Source organism: Poromitra crassiceps, assembly GCF_964638095.1.
Source record: "Poromitra crassiceps genome assembly, chromosome: 11".
Lineage (NCBI taxonomy): Eukaryota > Metazoa > Chordata > Actinopteri > Beryciformes > Melamphaidae > Poromitra > Poromitra crassiceps.
The window spans coordinates 26,815,824-26,835,823 of NC_139643.1; the positions used below are offsets into that span (position 1 = coordinate 26,815,824).

General features: G+C 44.2%; 1 protein-coding gene across 1 annotated transcript in view; it reads right to left on the reverse strand.

Annotated features, from left to right (window-relative positions):
- The window catches only part of LOC310784937 (CUB and sushi domain-containing protein 3-like), a gene marked incomplete at both ends in the record, with an annotated part of 585,231 nt that overhangs the window by 101,628 nt on the left and 463,603 nt on the right, over positions 1 to 20,000 (reverse strand). Inside the window, 11 exons of the mRNA XM_083645959.1 lie at positions 1,192 to 1,267; positions 1,410 to 1,528; positions 5,508 to 5,695; positions 6,214 to 6,352; positions 7,736 to 7,927; positions 8,948 to 9,150; positions 10,147 to 10,273; positions 13,082 to 13,273; positions 18,283 to 18,439; positions 18,753 to 18,821; positions 19,533 to 19,633. Coding sequence (XP_083502085.1) covers positions 1,192 to 1,267; positions 1,410 to 1,528; positions 5,508 to 5,695; positions 6,214 to 6,352; positions 7,736 to 7,927; positions 8,948 to 9,150; positions 10,147 to 10,273; positions 13,082 to 13,273; positions 18,283 to 18,439; positions 18,753 to 18,821; positions 19,533 to 19,633 — 1,563 coding nt within the window. The remainder of the gene's footprint in view (positions 1 to 1,191; positions 1,268 to 1,409; positions 1,529 to 5,507; positions 5,696 to 6,213; positions 6,353 to 7,735; positions 7,928 to 8,947; positions 9,151 to 10,146; positions 10,274 to 13,081; positions 13,274 to 18,282; positions 18,440 to 18,752; positions 18,822 to 19,532; positions 19,634 to 20,000) is intronic.

The following is a 20,000-nucleotide window of genomic DNA, read 5'->3' on the forward strand; positions in this document are numbered from 1 at the left end:
TAGGCAGCTCCCAACCATGCAGAATGAAAAGTGGCTCAAAAAGACCCATGAGTTCCAAGACCTTTGCAGATTCCAACAACACCTGCGCCTTCTACCAAGCAGTCAAGTCACTATTTGGACCTCAAAGACACACCATCTCCCCAGTAAGGTCCACTGGCAGCTCAACGCTCTACAAGGACAAACAACAAATGCTTGAACGCTGGGGCGAACACATCAATGGACTCCTTGACCAACAAAACCTCTCAGATCATCTATCAAACCAAACCAAACTCCCACCAGTACAATACCTGTGCTCCACCACCTTCACTGAGGTCCTTGCAGCAGTAAGGTCCCTCAAAATCAACAAAAGTGCTGGCCTTGACGGAATTCCTGTCGAGGCCCTGTAAAGAAAGGTGGCTAGATCTTCACAACAAATCTACACAAACTCATCCAAGAAATATCGTCGCAAGAAACTGTCCCCCAAACCTGGAAGGATGTAAACATAATCGCAATCCACAAAAATAAATGAGATAAAGCCATCTGTGGGAATGGCCGGGACATTTCCCTTCTGTCTGTTGCTGGGAAGGTGCTAGGCCGGTACAAGGACCCTCTTAAAGAGATGCTTAAAAAGTGTGGACTAAAGCCAGGGGACCTTGAAGCAGCCGCTATGGACCACCGAGCCTGGACTGCATCCGTGAACTCTGGCGTCGACCTGCTAGAAACCAAAGAGAAGCTCAACCACAGTGGTGGCATCACCCTGCACAACAACCCCAAGCACCACTAGACTCAGCCCTCTCATGCCCCAGCTGTGCAGGACAGGTGGGTCAAGATCGGGCTTCACAGCCACCTCCAATGACACCGCCGTCACCAGGGGGAGCCACAACACCCCACCAGTCACCCCAAGGAAGTGACCTTATCATCGTGCAACGCTGAGCAAAGTGTGTGTTGTGTAGTGTTGTGTAGTGTAGTGTAGTGTAGTGTTGTGTAGTGTTGTGTAGTGTTGTGTAGTGTAGTAGTGTAGTGTTGTGTAGTGTAGTAGTGTAGTGTAGTGTAGTGTGTGGCTGATGACTATCTGAAAGTTTGTGCACGCGTATGAGTTTATGCGTGTGTTACTTTGACAACAAGGTGATGCTCTATTACACTCAGGTGGGTCGGTGTGTTGTTTGTGTTTGTGTGTGTGTGTGTGTGTGTGTGTGTGTGTGTGTGTGTTACCTTGACAACTAGGCAATGCTCTGTTCCATCCAGGTCTGCCATCGTCTCCCATACTGCAGGTTAGAGTAGAATAACCCTAAAAATAACCAAACATAAAAATAAAAAAATCACATTATGGTAAGAAGAAGAAGAATAAATCTGCATCTATCCATGCGAGAGCCAGCCAGCGCATGTGCAGTATGGCTGAAAACACCCTTAAATGACCTACTGTACAGTACCTGCAAAACGTATCCAGCCTCACAATAGAAGGTGACAGTAGAGCCAAGCTTATAATCAGATCCCAATCTGGTCCCATTCAGGACCACGCCTGGGTCAAAACATGATTCCCTCAGCTTGGCTGGAAAGAGAGGGAGGGGGAGAGAGAGGGAGGGGGAGAGAGAGAGGGGGAGGGGGAGAGAGACAGACAGAGAGAGAGAGAGAGAGAGAGAGAGAGAGAGAGAGAAATAAACAGAAGAGAAATCAAGAGAGAGGTGAGGCAGACAGACATGAATAATAAAGCAATTGTTAATAATAAATAACTCCCTGGACGATAATCAATGAGGCAGCAGGCATTTAGTTAACCTTTTTAACAGTCTATTTGACTTAGCTGCCTTTGCCAAAGATGGAGCACAAACCATAACTCCATCCCCGGGCTTTTATCTGCTACATGATGCCTGCAAATGATGGCTTAAAGCCCCCTCTGGGTACCCTGCATCATCTTTAGACCTCACTGGGTACCCTGTATCATCTTTAGACCTCACTGGGTACCCTGTATCATCTTTAGACCTCACTGGGTACCCTGCATCATCTTGAGACCTCACTGGGTACCCTGCATCATCTTTAGACCTCACTGGGTACCCTGCATCATCTTTAGACCTCACTGGGTACCCTGTATCATCTTTAGACCTCACTGGGTACCCTGTATCATCTTTAGACCTCACTGGGTACCCTGTATCATCTTTAGACCTCACTGGGTACCCTGTATCATCTTTAGACCTCACTGGGTACCCTGCATCATCTTTAGACCTCACTGGGTACCCTGTATCATCTTTAGACCTCACTGGGTACCCTGTATCATCTTTAGACCTCACTGGGTACCCTGTATCATCTTTAGACCTCACTGGGTACCCTGCATCATCTTGAGACCTCACTGGGTACCCTGCATCATCTTTAGACCTCACTGGGTACCCTACATCATCTTGAGACCTCACTGGGTACCCTGCATCATCTTTAGACCTCACTGGGTACCCTGCATCATCTTGAGACCTCACTGGGTACCCTGTATCATCTTTAGACCTCACTGGGTACCCTGTATCATCTTTAGACCTCACTGGGTACCCTGTATCATCTTTAGACCTCACTGGGTACCCTGCATCATCTTTAGACCTCACTGGGTACCCTGCATCATCTTTAGACCTCACTGGGTACCCTGCATCATCTTTAGACCTCACTGGGTACCCTGCATCATCTTTAGACCTCACTGGGTACCCTGTATCATCTTTAGACCTCACTGGGTACCCTGTATCATCTTTAGACCTCACTGGGTACCCTGTATCATCTTTAGACCTCACTGGGTACCCTGCATCATCTTGAGACCTCACTGGGTACCCTGCATCATCTTTAGACCTCACTGGGTACCCTACATCATCTTGAGACCTCACTGGGTACCCTGCATCATCTTTAGACCTCACTGGGTACCCTGTATCATCTTTAGACCTCACTGGGTACCCTGTATCATCTTTAGACCTCACTGGGTACCCTGTATCATCTTTAGACCTCACTGGGTACCCTGCATCATCTTTAGACCTCACTGGGTACCCTACATCATCTTGAGACCTCACTGGGTACCCTGCATCATCTTTAGACCTCACTGGGTACCCTGCATCATCTTTAGACCTCACTGGGTACCCTGCATCATCTTTAGACCTCACTGGGTACCCTGTATCATCTTTAGACCTCACTGGGTACCCTGCATCATCTTTAGACCTCACTGGGTACCCTGCATCATCTTTAGACCTCACTGGGTACCCTGTATCATCTTTAGACCTCACTGGGTACCCTGCATCATCTTTAGACCTCACTGGGTACCCTGTATCATCTTTAGACCTCACTGGGTACCCTGCATCATCTTGAGACCTCACTGGGTACCCTGCATCATCTTTAGACCTCACTGGGTACCCTGCATCATCTTTAGACCTCACTGGGTACCCTGCATCATCTTGAGACCTCACTGGGTACCCTGCATCATCTTTAGACCTCACTGGGTACCCTGCATCATCTTTAGACCTCACTGGGTACCCTACATCATCTTGAGACCTCACTGGGTACCCTACATCATATTTAGACCTCACTGGGTACCCTGCATCATCTTTAGACCTCACTGGGTGCTCTGCATCATCTTGAGACCTCACTGGGTACCCTACATCATATTTAGACCTCACTGGGTACCCTGCATCATCTTTAGACCTCACTGGGTGCTCTGCATCATCTTGAGACCTCACTGGGTACCCTACATCATATTTAGACCTCACTGGGTACCCTGCATCATCTTTAGACCTCACTGGGTGCTCTGCATCATCTTGAGACCTCACTGGGTACCCTGCATCATCTTTAGACCTCACTGGGTACCCTGCATCATCTTTAGACCTCACTGGGTACCCTGCATCATCTTTAGACCTCACTGGGTACCCTGCATCATCTTTAGACCTCACTGGGTACCCTGCATCATCTTTAGACCTCACTGGGTACTCTACATCATCTTGAGACCTCACTGGGTACCCTACATCATCTTGAGACCTCACTGGGTACCCTGTATCATCTTTAGACCTCACTGGGTACCCTGCATCATCTTTAGACCTCACTGGGTACCCTGTATCATCTTGAGACCTCACTGGGTACCCTACATCATCTTTAGACCTCACTGGGTACCCTACATCATCTTGAGACCTCACTGGGTACCCTACATCATCTTGAGACCTCACTGGGTACCCTACATCATCTTGAGACCTCACTGGGTACCCTACATCATCTTGAGACCTCACTGGGTACCCTACATCATCTTGAGACCTCACTGGGTACCCTACATCATCTTGAGACCTCACTGGGTACCCTACATCATCTTGAGACCTCACTGGGTACCCTGTATCATCTTTAGACCTCACTGGGTACCCTGCATCATCTTTAGACCTCACTGGGTACCCTACATCATCTTGAGACCTCACTGGGTACCCTACATCATCTTGAGACCTCACTGGGTACCCTGTATCATCTTTAGACCTCACTGGGTACCCTGCATCATCTTTAGACCTCACTGGGTACCCTACATCATCTTTAGACCTCACTGGGTACCCTACATCATCTTGAGACCTCACTGGGTACCCTACATCATCTTGAGACCTCACTGGGTACCCTGTATCATCTTTAGACCTCACTGGGTACCCTGCATCATCTTTAGACCTCACTGGGTACCCTGTATCATCTTTAGACCTCACTGGGTACCCTGCATCATCTTTAGACCTCACTGGGTACTAGGGGTGGGACAAAATATCGATACTCACGGTATCGCGATATTTCCACTTGCGATACGTTATCGATACACTGGTACTGGTATTATTATTAAAAAAATAATAATAATTAATAAACAGGCTAAAATATTATGCTGTGTGTGGTAGTTCAAACATAGTTTCAAGTTGACGTTTATTTATGTTTGTAGTTGAAACAAAAACATAAATACTGTAGGCTACATGAATGGAAATGTTTGATCATTAATATCTACTTTTAGAAATTATATAGGTAGGTAGGTTATATAGGTTTTCTTGTTTTAATAATAATAATAAAAAGACTTAATGTGTAACTTTTCCTCCGTGGTATCGAAAATGGTATGAGTGAGTGAGTGAACTCTGAGAGTTCATGTCAATTCTGCTAATAAATACATAATACCTGCTTCTTGCCTTTTAGGGGTATTTTTTTCTCTTCAGTTACACAGGTATCGTGATGTATCGTCTTCCAATATATCGATTATCGCAGTATCGCTGTATCGTGATAATATCGTTATCGAGGGCCAAGTATCGTGACGATATCGTATCGTGAGCTACTCAGCGATTCCCACCCCTACTGGGTACCCTGCATCATCTTTAGACCTCACTGGGTACCCTGCATCATCTTTAGACCTCATTTGCCTTATAGCTAAGACAGAATCCAGTGCAGCAGGCTGAAACGTCCTCGCAGAATACAAAATGCGTGGTTTGTGTTGTTGTCTGCTGTAGTGTGTTTGTATCATTATTTTAGAAGCTAGTAGTATACTTAACTATATATAGTGATGCTGGTGCTAATTTTACCTTTGTATTCCAGATGAAAGCCAGTATAAGAAACGGAGCCATCACTGCGGAAGGCTAAATGCATGGTATTTGAACTGCTCTCGATACGCTCTGGCAGTTTGCTGTCCTGGAAACTACCGATCAGAGGACTGTTGCTATCCGGACCATCATAGATGTAGAGAAAGTCGTAGTTAGGCTCAATGCTGAAACTAGAGACGGAGAAACAGAGAGACAGAGACAGAGATGGTGTAAACAATACATTGCAGGGCTGCGTGTCCACTGGCTTAGTTTCTTATTTATACTAGAAAGCATGTGCTGCATGTTGCTGAGAGATTCGGGAGCTTTCAGTGCAACAGAGCTCTGAATGCTAGAAGTTACAAATAATTTAAACTCTTAGCAAAAGAGTGTCATGGTCCAAACTGGTTTTCGGTAGCCTGACACAATAGCAACAGAAGTGGGTTAGCGAGTTATACTGCAAGATAAATAGGAGGGTGACTGGTTGTCACAGGGTCTTCATCATCCAATAGGGATAGATATGATTAGTTTTTGTTTTTTTATATATTTTATTTTACAAGATATGATTTGTTTTGATAAATTTTTTCATTTTCATTCTACACTGTGAAAATTACAGATAGATACCCAAAAGATAACAAATTTTGATCAAAATGAGGCATTCGTGTAATCAAGTCAAGTTCACCTAGTCAGCTGACTTGGAGTGGAAGGTTACCTGATGAAGGCCAGTGACAGGACATAGTCAGAGTTCACAGCAATGAGCCAATCACAGTCCTTGGAGTGGGGGTAGGGGTGGGGGAAGTTAGGAGACAGTATGAAACCATTGGAGCCGGTTAGGTTTCCTCCACAAGGCGCTGTGGTGGGAACACAAGAGAAGACAAACTGATTAATTATAATAGTCAAAGTAAAGTATTACAACAATCCATCTCCGACAGTTGGCTAAAAACATAAAATGTTCTCTCGATTTCAACCGGAGGCTAGGATGAGGCTAGGATGTGTGTGTGTGTGTGTGTGTGTGTGTGTGTGTGTGTGTGTGTGTGTATCTGTGTGTGTGTGTGTGTGTGTGTGTGTGTGTGTGTGTGTGTGTGTGTGCGTGCGTGCGTGCGTGCGTGCGTGTGTGTGTGTGTGTGTATCTTTAATGCACGTACACACACCCCAGGTCAGATTGGGATGAAATGTTGCATGGAGATGGGTTATGATCTGGGGAAGGTCATGGACAGGTCATCAAGTCCTGGAATTAGATAGCTGTTTTGCACATATTCCTCCTGGACATCCCTCGTGGGCCCAAAACTATTCCTTACTCTACAGCAGGGGCACTCAATTCAAATTCAAAGAGGAGAGAGAAAATGTCCATAACCAAAGGTCCGGAACATTGTAACGTAGCTTGCGTTATGATTCAGTGCCATTGAACTCAATGACTGAAGTAGCCTAATGGTACAATGTCTGTATACAACTGACTGTTAAATCAAGCCAACAAACCTCCGGCTCCACCTTTTCTCTTTAGAGAAGTGAGCTATCTATCTATCTATCTATCTATCTATCTATCTATCTATCTATCTATCTATCTATCTATCTATCTATATATCTATCATCCATCCATCCATTATCTAGCTATCTGTCTGCCCCCTCTGTCTGTCTGTCTGTGTCTGTCTGTCTGTCGAGCGTTCCCAATGCAAACTTCTCATGCCGTTGGGCAAGTGAATGTGTGAGTGTGCGCTGGTGTGTGTGTGTGTGTGTGTGTGTGTACGTGTGTTTGCTCATGTGTGGCGCTTCCATAGACAGGTCAGGATCGCATCGCACTTCAACCGAGACATACTGGTTTTGAACTGCCCGTAAGAACAATGAATGGACATGTAAGAGTCGTTTCTTTTGACCACGCCATGTGAAATTACTTCTATGTCTCGCATCCCCTCCGTCCATGTGTCTCACAGCAGCACTAGGAAACGACAGGGAGAAATGATTTGCTTATTTGATTGGCCGAGTAGCATCACGTGCGATGATTTACAGCGCATTCATTGGTCTGTGAGCTTTCTGGCAGATAAACCAGTATTACCGTAAAGACTAGAAAAGCATGTGCCGGTTAAAATAGAAACGCTTCGTGAAAATGACAATTCTCAATGATTTGTAGGTTATAGGGCTCGGTCCGGATAGGACGGCGTCTCGGTCCGGATGTGGACCGGCCTACCTATGTACTTATACAGTATGTATACAGTATATATGGAACCTGGGCTTCTCACCTATGCAGACAGGTGGGCTAGGCTGCCAGTAGTATCGGTTATCCACTTGTATACAGGTGATCTTGTCGTCCCCCTGGAGCTCGTATCCTGGGTCACACTGAAAGGACACTGAATCGCCTGGCTCACGGCCGTCTCCACTACGACTGCCGTTCATGGGCACTCCTGGGTCTCTGCAGGCTGTAGCTACTGAGCCTGGGAGGAAGACAGCAAGGGAGAGAGGAGGGGGGAGGAAGGAAGTAGGAGACAAGAGCAGAGGAAAGGAGAAGAGAGGAGTTGTTACGCGAATCTGTGTCACGCTGAACTATTACGGTGATTATACATTTCACTGCTATAATAAGGCGAGGTTGAGTGGGCGAGGTCGCTGCCAGTCTGCCAAGTGGGCGAAACCTCGAGGGCGAAGCAACGAGGCACGCTAAGGTCGAAAAGAGCGCTACCAGTTGAGCGGGCAAACGCATGCAGCGTGCGAGGCAGCGAGGGACACGAGAAAGGAGCGCACGAAGCGCGCAGGATTTCTAGTTGATCTAAAAGGAACAATAATTCAAATAATTGTTTAGTAAATATAAAACATTTGTTATGAACTCCCCATTTGGTCATGCTTTGGTCCAAAGTGATTATTTGTGATATGCGATATGTGTTATTATTTGCTCTCCTAAATAGGTGAAAAGTTGACAGGGATTAAATTGAATATGTGGAATAAATGCTGCCATAAATGTTGGGTCATCCATAGCCAAACGCATGATTTCCATCTGGCAATTTTGGTTTTCACAAGGCTTTTTAGGAGTGCATAAGAGGTCTACTGTAACAATATTACTGATGCTCACAACAACAACATACTTTCACTGTCAACTCGAGTCAAAGATCTACTCTATATATCACTACACTATAACACATACAAACCAGATAGATAGAGAGATAGAGAGATAGATAGAGAGATAGATAGATACAGACAGATAGACAGACATACAGACAGACAGACAGACAGACAGACAGACAGACAGACAGACAGATAGATAGATAGATAGATAGATAGATAGACAGATAGATAGATAGATAGATAGATAGATAGATAGATAGATAGATAGATAGATAGATAGATAGATAGATAGATAGATACTGGAGAACTGCATCAGAAAGCCAGAGAATCAGCAGCAGTATTGTGAATCCCCAATAACACCATTCTATTTTTGTATTCATGTCATAAGTATTACTTACTGGAGAACTGAATAGCGAATCCAGACTTGCTGATGTAAAAATCGGTCTCAAACTGAACAGTGACAGTGTTGAGGGTGGAATGGAGTCTCTCAGGTAGCAGAGAGCCACTGATCTCTGCCAAAGACATTTCATTCTCCGCTGGTCCGTCCCAAACCTTCAACATGTCATGGCTGGCCTCCGTGTCAAACGCCAAGAACTGAAGACTGCAATTTGCATCAAAAATAAGAGATGATCACTATTATTTCGTATTAATATTGTCTTTTCGTTCAATGAGGGCAAGGCAAGCAGGATATAGTTTTCTAAAGGTCTGTTCCAAAACTCTAAGAAGACAACCAAAGGCTAGAATATAAAGCGTATTTCTTTTTACTTATTGAATTCATAATCAGAGACATTAAACCTTCAACAGGGAAAGAGAAAACATGAGACACAGTGTGGAGCAGAATAAATTAAACCTTAAATCTCAAATATGGTAATTATATCTTTAAAGTTATAACTTGCTTAAAGTTTTTGGGTGACTGCTCAGGAACTCTCACCCTTACATGACTTTTTCTTTTTTTTATCGCAACAGGATTGGTGGATTACTTTCCTTTCCAAAAGGCTTAATTTACAGTGTATAATCCCCAGTGAGGGACTTTTGATATCGTAATTTACAGTATATAATCCCAATGAGGGACTTTTGATATCAATTATGGATGCACTAACCAATTTCTAAAGGGTTGGGCTTGCTTAGGGAAAAATATCTCAATTGTCAGTCTCCACTGCAACTCAGAGCAACATTCATTTTTGCTCTGTCAGATGTTGGCCTTGTATAAAAAAAATGTTAACCGCTATGAGTGAAAAATTTAAATATATAAAGTAAATAAAGTTAATAAAAATGTAACCATACAGTAGCCAGAAGTGGGGCAACAGTGGCTCAGCAAGTGGTGTCATACTGCAATTTCAGATTGGGGCTTTAACATTTAACATTTTATTTTAACATTTGTGGTTTTCAGATTAAAATAAGTAAGTAAACAAATAATAAGTCAGGATTTGAATCATCATCATCATCATTATCATCATCATCACATTTACATTGAATTCTGTCTTCCCAGAATAGATGTTGATGAAAATGACTTAAGACAAGTACTAAAATTAATGACATTGACATAAATGACAACTTCAGACAACTATTAGGCAGTTTTTTTGGAATGCTGTATTACCTCACAATATTCCCCGAGTCCACCTCGATGGTCCAGGTGCAGCGCAGATTGTTGTCGTAGGGAAACGGGTATCCAGGAGAAAGGATCCGCCCTGAAGACTCACCTTTAAAGCGACCTCCGCACTCAGCTACAGTACATACACACACACACACCCAACCGCCAGACCCCCCCCCCACAAAACACACACACACACACACACACAGAAGAGCGTTAATATGTACCTATACATAGAAACGCACAAGCAGGTCTCTGTATCTTGGTCTGATTAGTCTTATCAGGGTTTCCCCCAGCGTAATGCAAGCCCGGTGGCCGCCGGGCAAGAGCTGACCCCCCACCGGGCCTAAGCATCAGGATTTTTGTTTCTTTTAGATTTGTGTGGCTAATTTTGCATATGGAAGCTGTGTCGTAGCTTTATTATTTTTTAAATTCTCAATTCCACAATTCCGTCTGTGATTCTGTGATCACAGAAACTGTACATAGGGTCCTACTTTAATGCTGCCATCAGTATGTCACTGGCCCGCGCTGGGCCCCTGTCAAAAAAGACAATCCTGCTCATCGTGACAACATAACAAACAACATGGAACCAAACACACGTGTGATTGATGTGTAGGGACGCGCGTGTGATGTACAGTATGACAGGTCAACAGGTTGTTCATCGAGCCAATCAGATCCACTTGGCACACCTCGGCAGCCAATGAACAGTGATTAAATGATCATCACCACGGTGACAAATGGAATAAGAAAGAATCTCAGAAGATTAAGAGAAAAGGAGAGAAAGGTAGAGAAGAGAAGAAAAGAGGAGAAGAACAAAGTGCTGATCCTGCAAACCTCCCAAAAGAATCAGCAGCCATTATATAACAGGAAATGATCCCCCCCTCTCTCTCTCTCCGTCTCTCTTTGTAATATCTTTTCACTACTTTCCCCTCCCTCCCTCCCCCCGCCTCCTCCTCCTCCTCCTCCTCCTCCGCCTCCTCCTCCCTCAGGCGCTCCACCCTCCTTCACTAGAATACATTATCTGTAGTAATAGCAGCAATATGAAGATAGGAGTCAGGATGGGCAGAAGAGAAAGAACAGGGAGAGAAACAAGGCAGAAGTCAAGAAGGAGAGAGCGTAAGTAATAATATGAGGCAATATGATATTAAGACTGGAGGTTAGCCGAGGTGGCAGCATGTCATTGCTACAATATAAAGTCAGAGAATATCAGCCGGTGCTTTTATGACTGTTTCATTATTGATAGCGAGGGAGAGAGATTTATTAGGCCGAATCAGAAATCAGAGTTCAGTGGCGGCGCTGAAGGAAGAAAGGTGCTTAAAACACTGGGCTCGCCGTTACGCGATTACAGCTCCCATCTGGGGCCCAGTTGGAGCAGCCATTTTGTGTCACTTCTTATAGGCTAAGCATTTGTTTGAGTTTAATTGGAACATCTAGCCATTAAACTAAACACTTACTGGGGAAAGTCTCAAAATGGCTGCCAAAAAAACCATCCCAGGTGGGAGATATGACATCGAGTGAAAGTGAGTAATGGTTCCATGACTCATAATCACAGGGGAAATGCTTCTCGGACTATATCCTGTAGAGCAATATCAAAACACTCAGGGCGATATAGGCCGTGTGTGTGTGTGTGTGTGTGTGTGTGTGTGTGAATAAACTTAGGAAATTCTTACCAAATTATAGTAACAAAGGCAGTACAGGTAAAAACAAGAGTGTGTGTGTGTGTGTGTGTGTGTGTGTGTGTAGGTGTGTGTGTGTGTGTGTGTGTGTGTGTGTGTGTGTGTTTCGGGATGGGAGTAATTTCACTGTTCATCACGTGATTGGGACGGGACGGGGAAAAAAGTAAATGGGAGCGGGCGGGAGTGGGAATCATGACAACGACAGACCAGTTTTTATAACCTACCGTATATGCTTTTTTATTTTATTTTTTTTAGAAAGGTTTTTCCAACAATATAGGCTATTTTGCAATCACTGTGCTGAATATTCAGGTAGATTATAAACTGCGCTGAATATTCAGGTAGATTATAAACTGTGCTGAATAATTTGGCTTCTCGTCTGAACTTAGAAAGGAAGACGGCATCCGATTCCCCAACGTCATTGTGAATTAAGCTGGCCCTGTAGGAGAAAGCCTCCATCTGTTTTCTTTTGAAGATGGGGGATAAACAGAGACTTTATACAGGCAGCAAAGTGAATCTGAAATATATTGCAATATATATAACCCTCACCATAAGCCTAAAGTTTCATAGTGTACTTTATATATAACCCTCACCATAACCCTAAAGTTTCATACTGTACTTTAGAAGTAGGACTTTGTGATCAATATGTGCACATACAATGGCAAGAGACAAATGTAATGTAATGGGTAATGTGACCGTGTTTTCTGATTTGGCTGGGTGTTCTGCCTGCTGAGTTGTGGATCAGTCTGACATTTCAGACTAGTTCATTGCAGTAATCAATTCTGGAAGGAAGAAAAAGTATGGATTATGTTTTCTAGGTTGGCAAAGTAGAGGAAGTGCCTTTAAAGTGAAATTGTGCTGTTTTGGATGTTGCCGTGTGCAACTGTCAGCAAAGACGTCCGGATCAAAATTAGATTAGATTCCTACAATCAACCCTGCTCCCCTTTCCCTCTCCAGTTTATGACTTATTATTATTTAAGGTTACCCCTGAAATGTCCTGGATGTTGACATTACATAAGCATGATCTATTAACAAGGACCTGGCTTTCAAAAAGTACAATTGTGTGTTTTCTAAGGGATCTATTGAGTTACTAATGGAAAGTTCCTGTTCCCTGAATCTGTGATATACTCGACACTGAAAGTGTTTGAGGGTGTTTCGATAACTCCCTAAACTCATTTTAAGGGGATTTTGCACGGATTAGGAATTGGTTCGTAGTGATTTGTCTCTTTCTAACAAAGCTTTTCTCAAGGCGCAAAAGAGAGTCGTACCGATGCAAGAAGGCAGTGGGTTATCCCAGGCTCTCCGCTCCCCGGTCATGCACTTCAGCGTGGTAGCCCCGTGCAGCGTGTATCCTGGTTCACATCTGTACGTGATGCTGCTCCCAGAGAAATGGCCTTGGTCGTTCACCTTGAAGCCAAACTGAGGTACGCCGGGGTCCTCGCAATGGGACAACTCAAAACCTAGAGGACGAGAGAGAGAGAGAGAGGGGGGGGGGGGGGGGGAGGGAGAGAGGGGGGAGAGAGATGGAAAGAGAGATATCTTTACATTCTGTACATTTCTCGATGCTCACTATGAGACAGCTAAGACCTACTGGGGAATAGAACCAGTGTTTAGACTGAAGTATATAAATACCAGATCCCGTTTTATGCTGCATTTCACAGTCTGCTTGAGCTCAGTTTCCATGGTGATATTCAACATATTTTGATGATTCATCAGCACAATTTCGGATTTTGGAGAGCATGATAGGGAGATACATACAAATACTGTGTCATATCATAATAAGACCTTAAAGTGATCATCTCAAAGATTTTAATGTAAATAAATGTCTGTTGAGTCACTATCTATTGGCCAACTGAGTTAATACAATGGTGATAGAGCCTATGGCCCATTGATGGAAGCCTTTGCATTTTGCATTGCAGCATTTATGAGATGGGTGTCTGTGGTGACACCCCAGAGTGGGTAGGCGGAGGCGCAATAGACTTGCTCTTCCACCGTATAGGTTCCTGACGACTCTTGTGCGAAGTAGGATAACAAGCTACTTTTCCCTCCGTCTTTGCTAGCATTGCAGGTGTGGTTACTATGGCCGAAAAAAACGTCACAGCAAAACTGTTTGGATCTCAACGGCAATTACCGCTCTTCGCCATAGGTGTCGCCAAAGAGAACAAAACCAAAATCTTCAAGATTCTAACTTTAACGATGATTTGCTCTATTACCTAAAAGACTATATGAATCCCTAAATGCCTCTCAGAGGTTTGCGTTAATTGTTTAGTCATTTGAACAGAATGATACAGTTGAGATCATCCTCATATCTGGTCTGAATGCATGCATGCTCATTTGAAACACTTCTCGTTTGTGCTCTGCATTATTTATTGAAGCCCACCACTTGAGTCTTTTATCAATTGTAGCCTACAGACATAAGACATGAATGTGGAAATAATGTGAGCTACTAAATAATGCTGCCGCGATGTTCTTTCAGTCGGTGCGTTCTGTTTCTGAGAAAATATGCATGGCAACTGCTCAGTATTAACTCATGCAACTTTTGTCCGCACTGGCAGGAGAAAGGTAAGGTGCAGAGGACTACGCTCAGTAGCACTGGTCTCTGCCCGTACAGCAGTGAGGGGGCAGTGGTGAGGTGCAGATGACTAGGCTCAGTAGCACTGGGCTCTGCCCGTACAGCAGTGAGGGGGCAGTGGTGAGGTGCAGAGGACTATAGACTCAGTAGCACTGGGCTCTGCCCGTACAGCAGTGAGGGGGCAGTGGTGAGGTGCAGAGGACTATAGACTCAGTAGCACTGGGCTCTGCCCGTTGTCACCTCTGACCTTAGTTTTCCTTCCTCGGACTACTACGGTTTTAATAGGCACACTTTCCAAACCACGGGGGTGAGAGATCATGAGACCAGCGGATCTCTTCCAAAAAGATATAAACCAATTGTCTTACTTTCACTTAGGGAAAAGGCATACTTTAGTTTCCAGATGAATAACTGCTATGTCTTCTTTACTAACCTCTAAGCCCTAGATCATATGGTTATCTTCCCCCCCCTTCCCGGACTCCGGGTGGGCAGTCTACTGAGATAAGTGGCGCTAGACGCCTCTTCCATTTACATGTGGAAGGAACCTTGACCTAAATAGTAGAATTACCTAATATCCTGTGGAGGGGGGCTGAAGCCCCCGGACTAGTCCGGCCTTCCTTTTACCAATAGAGGGGGCTGCAAAGCTATCACACAAGAGTACCTCTTACCTTTGAGAAGTCGAAGGTCTCCTCACAGATGTTCAAAAAAGAAAAATAATAAAATTAAAAGTCCAGGGTGTGATATTAGGTTTTATATAAGAGTCTAGCAGTTATTCATCTGGAAACTAAAGTATGCCTTTTCCCTAAGTGAAAGTAAGACAATTGGTTTATATCTTTTTGGAAGAGATCCGCTGGTCTCATGATCTCTCACCCCCGTGGTTTGGAAAGTGTGCCTATTAAAACCGTAGTAGTCCGAGGAAGGAAAACTAAGGTCAGAGGTGACACACAAATCATCACACCGTACAGCAGTGAGGGGGCAGTGGTGAGGTGCAGATGACTAGGCTCAGTAGCACTGGGCTCTGCCCGTACAGCAGTGAGGGGGCAGTGGTGAGGTGCAGAGGACTAGGCTCAGTAGCACTGGGCTCTGTAGGGCTGTGAATCTTCACTGGCCTCATGATTCGATTCGATTACGATTCAGAGGGCTACGATTCGATTCGATAACGATTATCGATGCATCTTAAATCGATGCATCACTTTTTTTGCCGAATACATGATTTTTTTTCTCACTTTCTTTTTTCTCACTGTGTGGCTACTTTTAAAATAAAAGCGCATTTAGAATTGCATTGTATTATGATCCATAATTAAAATAAACAACTGCATGTACTTCCATTATATTTTATTTGATTATAATTTTTTATTTTTTTATTTTTTTTAAATAATCGATTTTTGACATTTGTGAATCGATGCAGAATCGTGCAGGTCCGCATCGCGATGCATCTTATAATCGATTATTTTTGACACCCCTACTGCCCATACAGCAGTGAGGGGGCAGTGTTGAGGTGCAGAGGACTATAGGCTCAGTAGCACTGGGCTCTGCCCATACAGCAGTGAGGGGGCAGTGTTGAGGTGCAGAGGACTAGGCTCAGTAGCACTGGGCTGTGCCCCTACAGCAGTGAGGGGGCTCAGCTTCAAAGCAGAATGCACAGCATCTTACACGAGTCCATTTAAACCATTACAACGTGGGCATGTTGTGGCGCTCATGAGAGCACACCCTTGACATCCCATCCCACGCTCTGACCGAGAGCTCTGTGAAAGCTTTCTTAATCAAACGTGGCAAGTTTCTTATGATCATTTCCACGGTGGAATTTGCAATGAGTTCTGTGATGGTTTCACACATCGGGACCATTGAGGATTCAATTGATTCACCATGCACATTACCATACCCGTCAACACTGGGCTTTGAGAACAGGGGAGATTTTCCGGGACCCCCAGCCGACTGTAATTTTGACATTATGAAAGGGATTCCTATCTTGGTTCCAGGGTTACCAACTAGCATGCTGGTTGACATCTTTTTACCCCACCATGACCAATACAAACTCCATCCTAAAATGCATGGTCGTTGACATGTACTTTCTAGTGCTGTGTGCACGTAACTCTAGCTCCAAGTCATGCATCTAACTTGAAGGCATGTACACTTTTAGCATAAACTTAGTCGGTGGTACTGTAATACCATCTCTCATAATACCATCTCTAATAATCTCTCGAGACAGACTTTCGACTTGCATCGAAAATCTGTCGGCCAGCTCCGTGAAAAGCTGTGTAACAGCGCTCGCAGGGTGCAGGCTCGCATGCTGCGCTTTACCCAATCAAAATGCCCAGCAAGCAAAATTACGCCATGATAACGTTGTGATGGCGTCTTTCAGTGACGTCCAGGACGTGGCCAAATCACATGCTGGTTTGGGGATGATTTAGACGTCTACGCGAGAACGTCAAGCTGACGTCGAAATATGACCGTTACCATGAATGGGCATGTTCACTTATTCTGCTATGTACACAGTGTATATTCAGCAGCTTTATACATACAGCTATAATTATGTCCAGATTAACAATTTATGCTACATTTTCAAAAATTATAATACTGCGATGAGTGGGATTTGAACTCAGGATCTACAACTTACCGGCCGGCTATTTTACCACTACGCTATCTGTTCACTGAAAGATTCCGCTGTATGTTGGAGTAATAGCCTACCATTTCAAAACATGGACCCCTTGTTATTTTTATACCAGTATAACATCCATGGAGTCGGGACAGTTTTAATAAAAACGAAAGCTAATTTAATTCAAACCTTAATCTGGAACTTGTTTTTTATTTAAAATGTTGGCGTCAAGTCTTTGTGGATTGCACATCACAGTGTAACCGTCTACAATCTGTGTAAGCAGAACCCCGAAAATTAACGCACAATGCTACAGCATGCAACTCCCAACTCAAATCTATAGTTTACGCCTCGCAATGTATTTTCTCTCTTTCAAAACAATCTGGCAACAAGATATGCAAGTGAGACAATTGCAGGATTCCCCCGCAATTCATCTCCTCTACTAATACGTGATTGATTGCAACCATTTAGTTATCCTCATGGATATTTCAGTGGTGAGTGAAATTAGTTGGATAGTGATACAGTGATAATCTGGGCCAGATCTGACTCGTCATGATATGACTTGAGCTGGCCCCGATTGGGCTCTCTCGATTCGTCCGGGTCCGTCCGTGCTTGCTGGGTGGGGTGAACGTGACCGGTGTTGTATCAAAACGTACCGTTTTCAGCATGTAGCAAGTTGCTAATTGCTACTAGCAACGAGCGAGCTGTTTCATAGCGACGGAGGGATTTGAGAGCGACACGCAGGGAGGGGAAGGGAAATCCATAAATCGTCAGAGCCGGTCGGTTGGAGCCAATGGCAGACCTTGCAGGGAGCGGAAAGATATTTTCTTCCGCTGCCGGCGGACCCCCTCGAGCTCCTGTCACACAGCATTGAAACGAGGCTGCCCCCAGAGGTTATTTAACCGATGGGTTCACAGATTGTTACATTGTAACACCACTCTTGTGCATCCGTGACGAGAGTAGAACTCAACCACAGTATGGTTTACAGTGGAATAGATTTCAGTGTACTGTATACCAGTTTGAAGTGTGTGCTCATTTTCAGTGCATACTGGTTTGTAGTGTATACTTACTGGAGTCAGTGCATACTGAACAGGTCACACTTGAAAATGAGACCTCGGTCTCAACGTGTTTTTACCTGTTTAAATAAAGGTTAAATAAAAATAAAATAAAAATACTGGTTTGTAGTGTATACTTACTGGAGTCAGTGCATGCTGGTTTGTAGTGTATACTTACTGGAGTCAGTGCATACTGGTTTGTAGTGTATACTTACTGGAGTCAGTGCATACTGGTTTGTAGTGTATACTTACTGGAGTAGACCAGTTTGAATCCTTCGCCTGTGCTTTCTGAGTCACTGTAAAACTCCAGCCACAGATGGTTTGAGGTGGAAATCAGCGTCAAACCCAACATGGACGATCCGGTGAACGCTCCAAGAACATGGGCCGTGCTGTCTTTACCATCATAAATCTGTAAGAACAACAGCACAGTTCACTGATGCTATGCAAATACAAGCTAATGACCAAACTGAGACCATCCAGTTACGGCTCCGAGGACATCGAGTCAATTTCCTTCATCGACATTGATCAGTTTTACAGCCGGATGTCAGGGAAGCAGAATGACTGAGAAACCATTAAGCACTCCGATAATGTGGGCTGTATTGTCTTGTTGTATGTTAAGGGAAAAGACTGTGTGTTGTGTGTGCGCACGCGCATGTGTGTGTGTGTGTGTGTGTGTGTGTGTGCGCGTGTTTGTGCGAGTGTGTGTATGGATGTGTGTCTACCTTGAGTATATCCCCCTGGGCTAGATGGAAGGTTCTAGCAGAAATATTGATGCCTTTCCCAGCCTGCACCTGCAGTCAACATAAAATCTGAATCAGATGTATTCACCAGCAAAGCAGACAACATGTACTCACAAAGGTCTGCAGCTAGCTAATAACTTCAATGAATCAGATTTATTCACCAGCAAAGCAGACAACATGTACTCACAAAGGTCTGCAGCTAGCTAATAACTTCAATGAATCAGATGTATTCACCAGCAAAGCAGACAACATGTACTCACAAAGGTCTGGAGCTAGCTAATAACTTCAATGAATCAGATGTATTCAGCAGCAAAGCAGACAACATGTAATCACAAAGGTCTGGAGCTAGCTAATAACTTCAATGAATCAGATGTATTCACGAGCAAAGCAGACAACATGTACTCATAAAGGAATCAGATGTATTCGCCAGCAAAGCAGACAACATGTACTCAACAAAGGTCTGGAGCTATTCACCAGCAAAGCAGACAACATGTACTCAACAAAGGTCTGGAGCTATTCACCAGCAAAGCAGACAACATGTACACAACAAAGGTCTGGAGCTATTCACCAGCAAAGCAGACAACATGTACTCACAAAGGAATCAGATGTATTCGCCAGCAAAACAGACAACATGTACACAACAAAGGTCTGGAGCTATTCACCAGCAAAGCAGACAACATGTACTCACAAAGGTCTGGAGCTAGCTAATAAAAAACAGATTCCAAAAACAGATTCACATTCATGGGTGAAGAGAGTGATTACCTGGATGCTGTAGATGCACTCGTGGTTGTTGTCGTAGTTCGTGGGGTAGTTGGGAGAGAGAAGGATCCCTTCATTATTTACTACTGAGGAACCACACTCCGCTGAGGAAGAGGAAGAGAGAAAGCAAGAGGAGAGTGTAGTGAATGAGAAATGATTGATTTTAAAAGGTTTGGTTTAATCGGTTCAATGATTAAAGGCTTTTGCACACCAAGTCCGGATTTTGCGTCCGAAACTGTCACACGTTTAAAAAAAATACAACCCCATGTTGTGTCACTTAGTGACATTTACACACTGAAGGTGCGTTCACACCGACCTATTAAAGTTTTTCGCTGGCGTCGAGTTTACATACAAAGTCAATGCAAACGAGCGATTGAGCGTATATTCGCCTGGGAGAAAAATCGCTGGGCGTCCGAGCGGCAGAGACAGAGCGATAGGGAGAAAATACGCTCGTCGCTCGAGATGAAATAT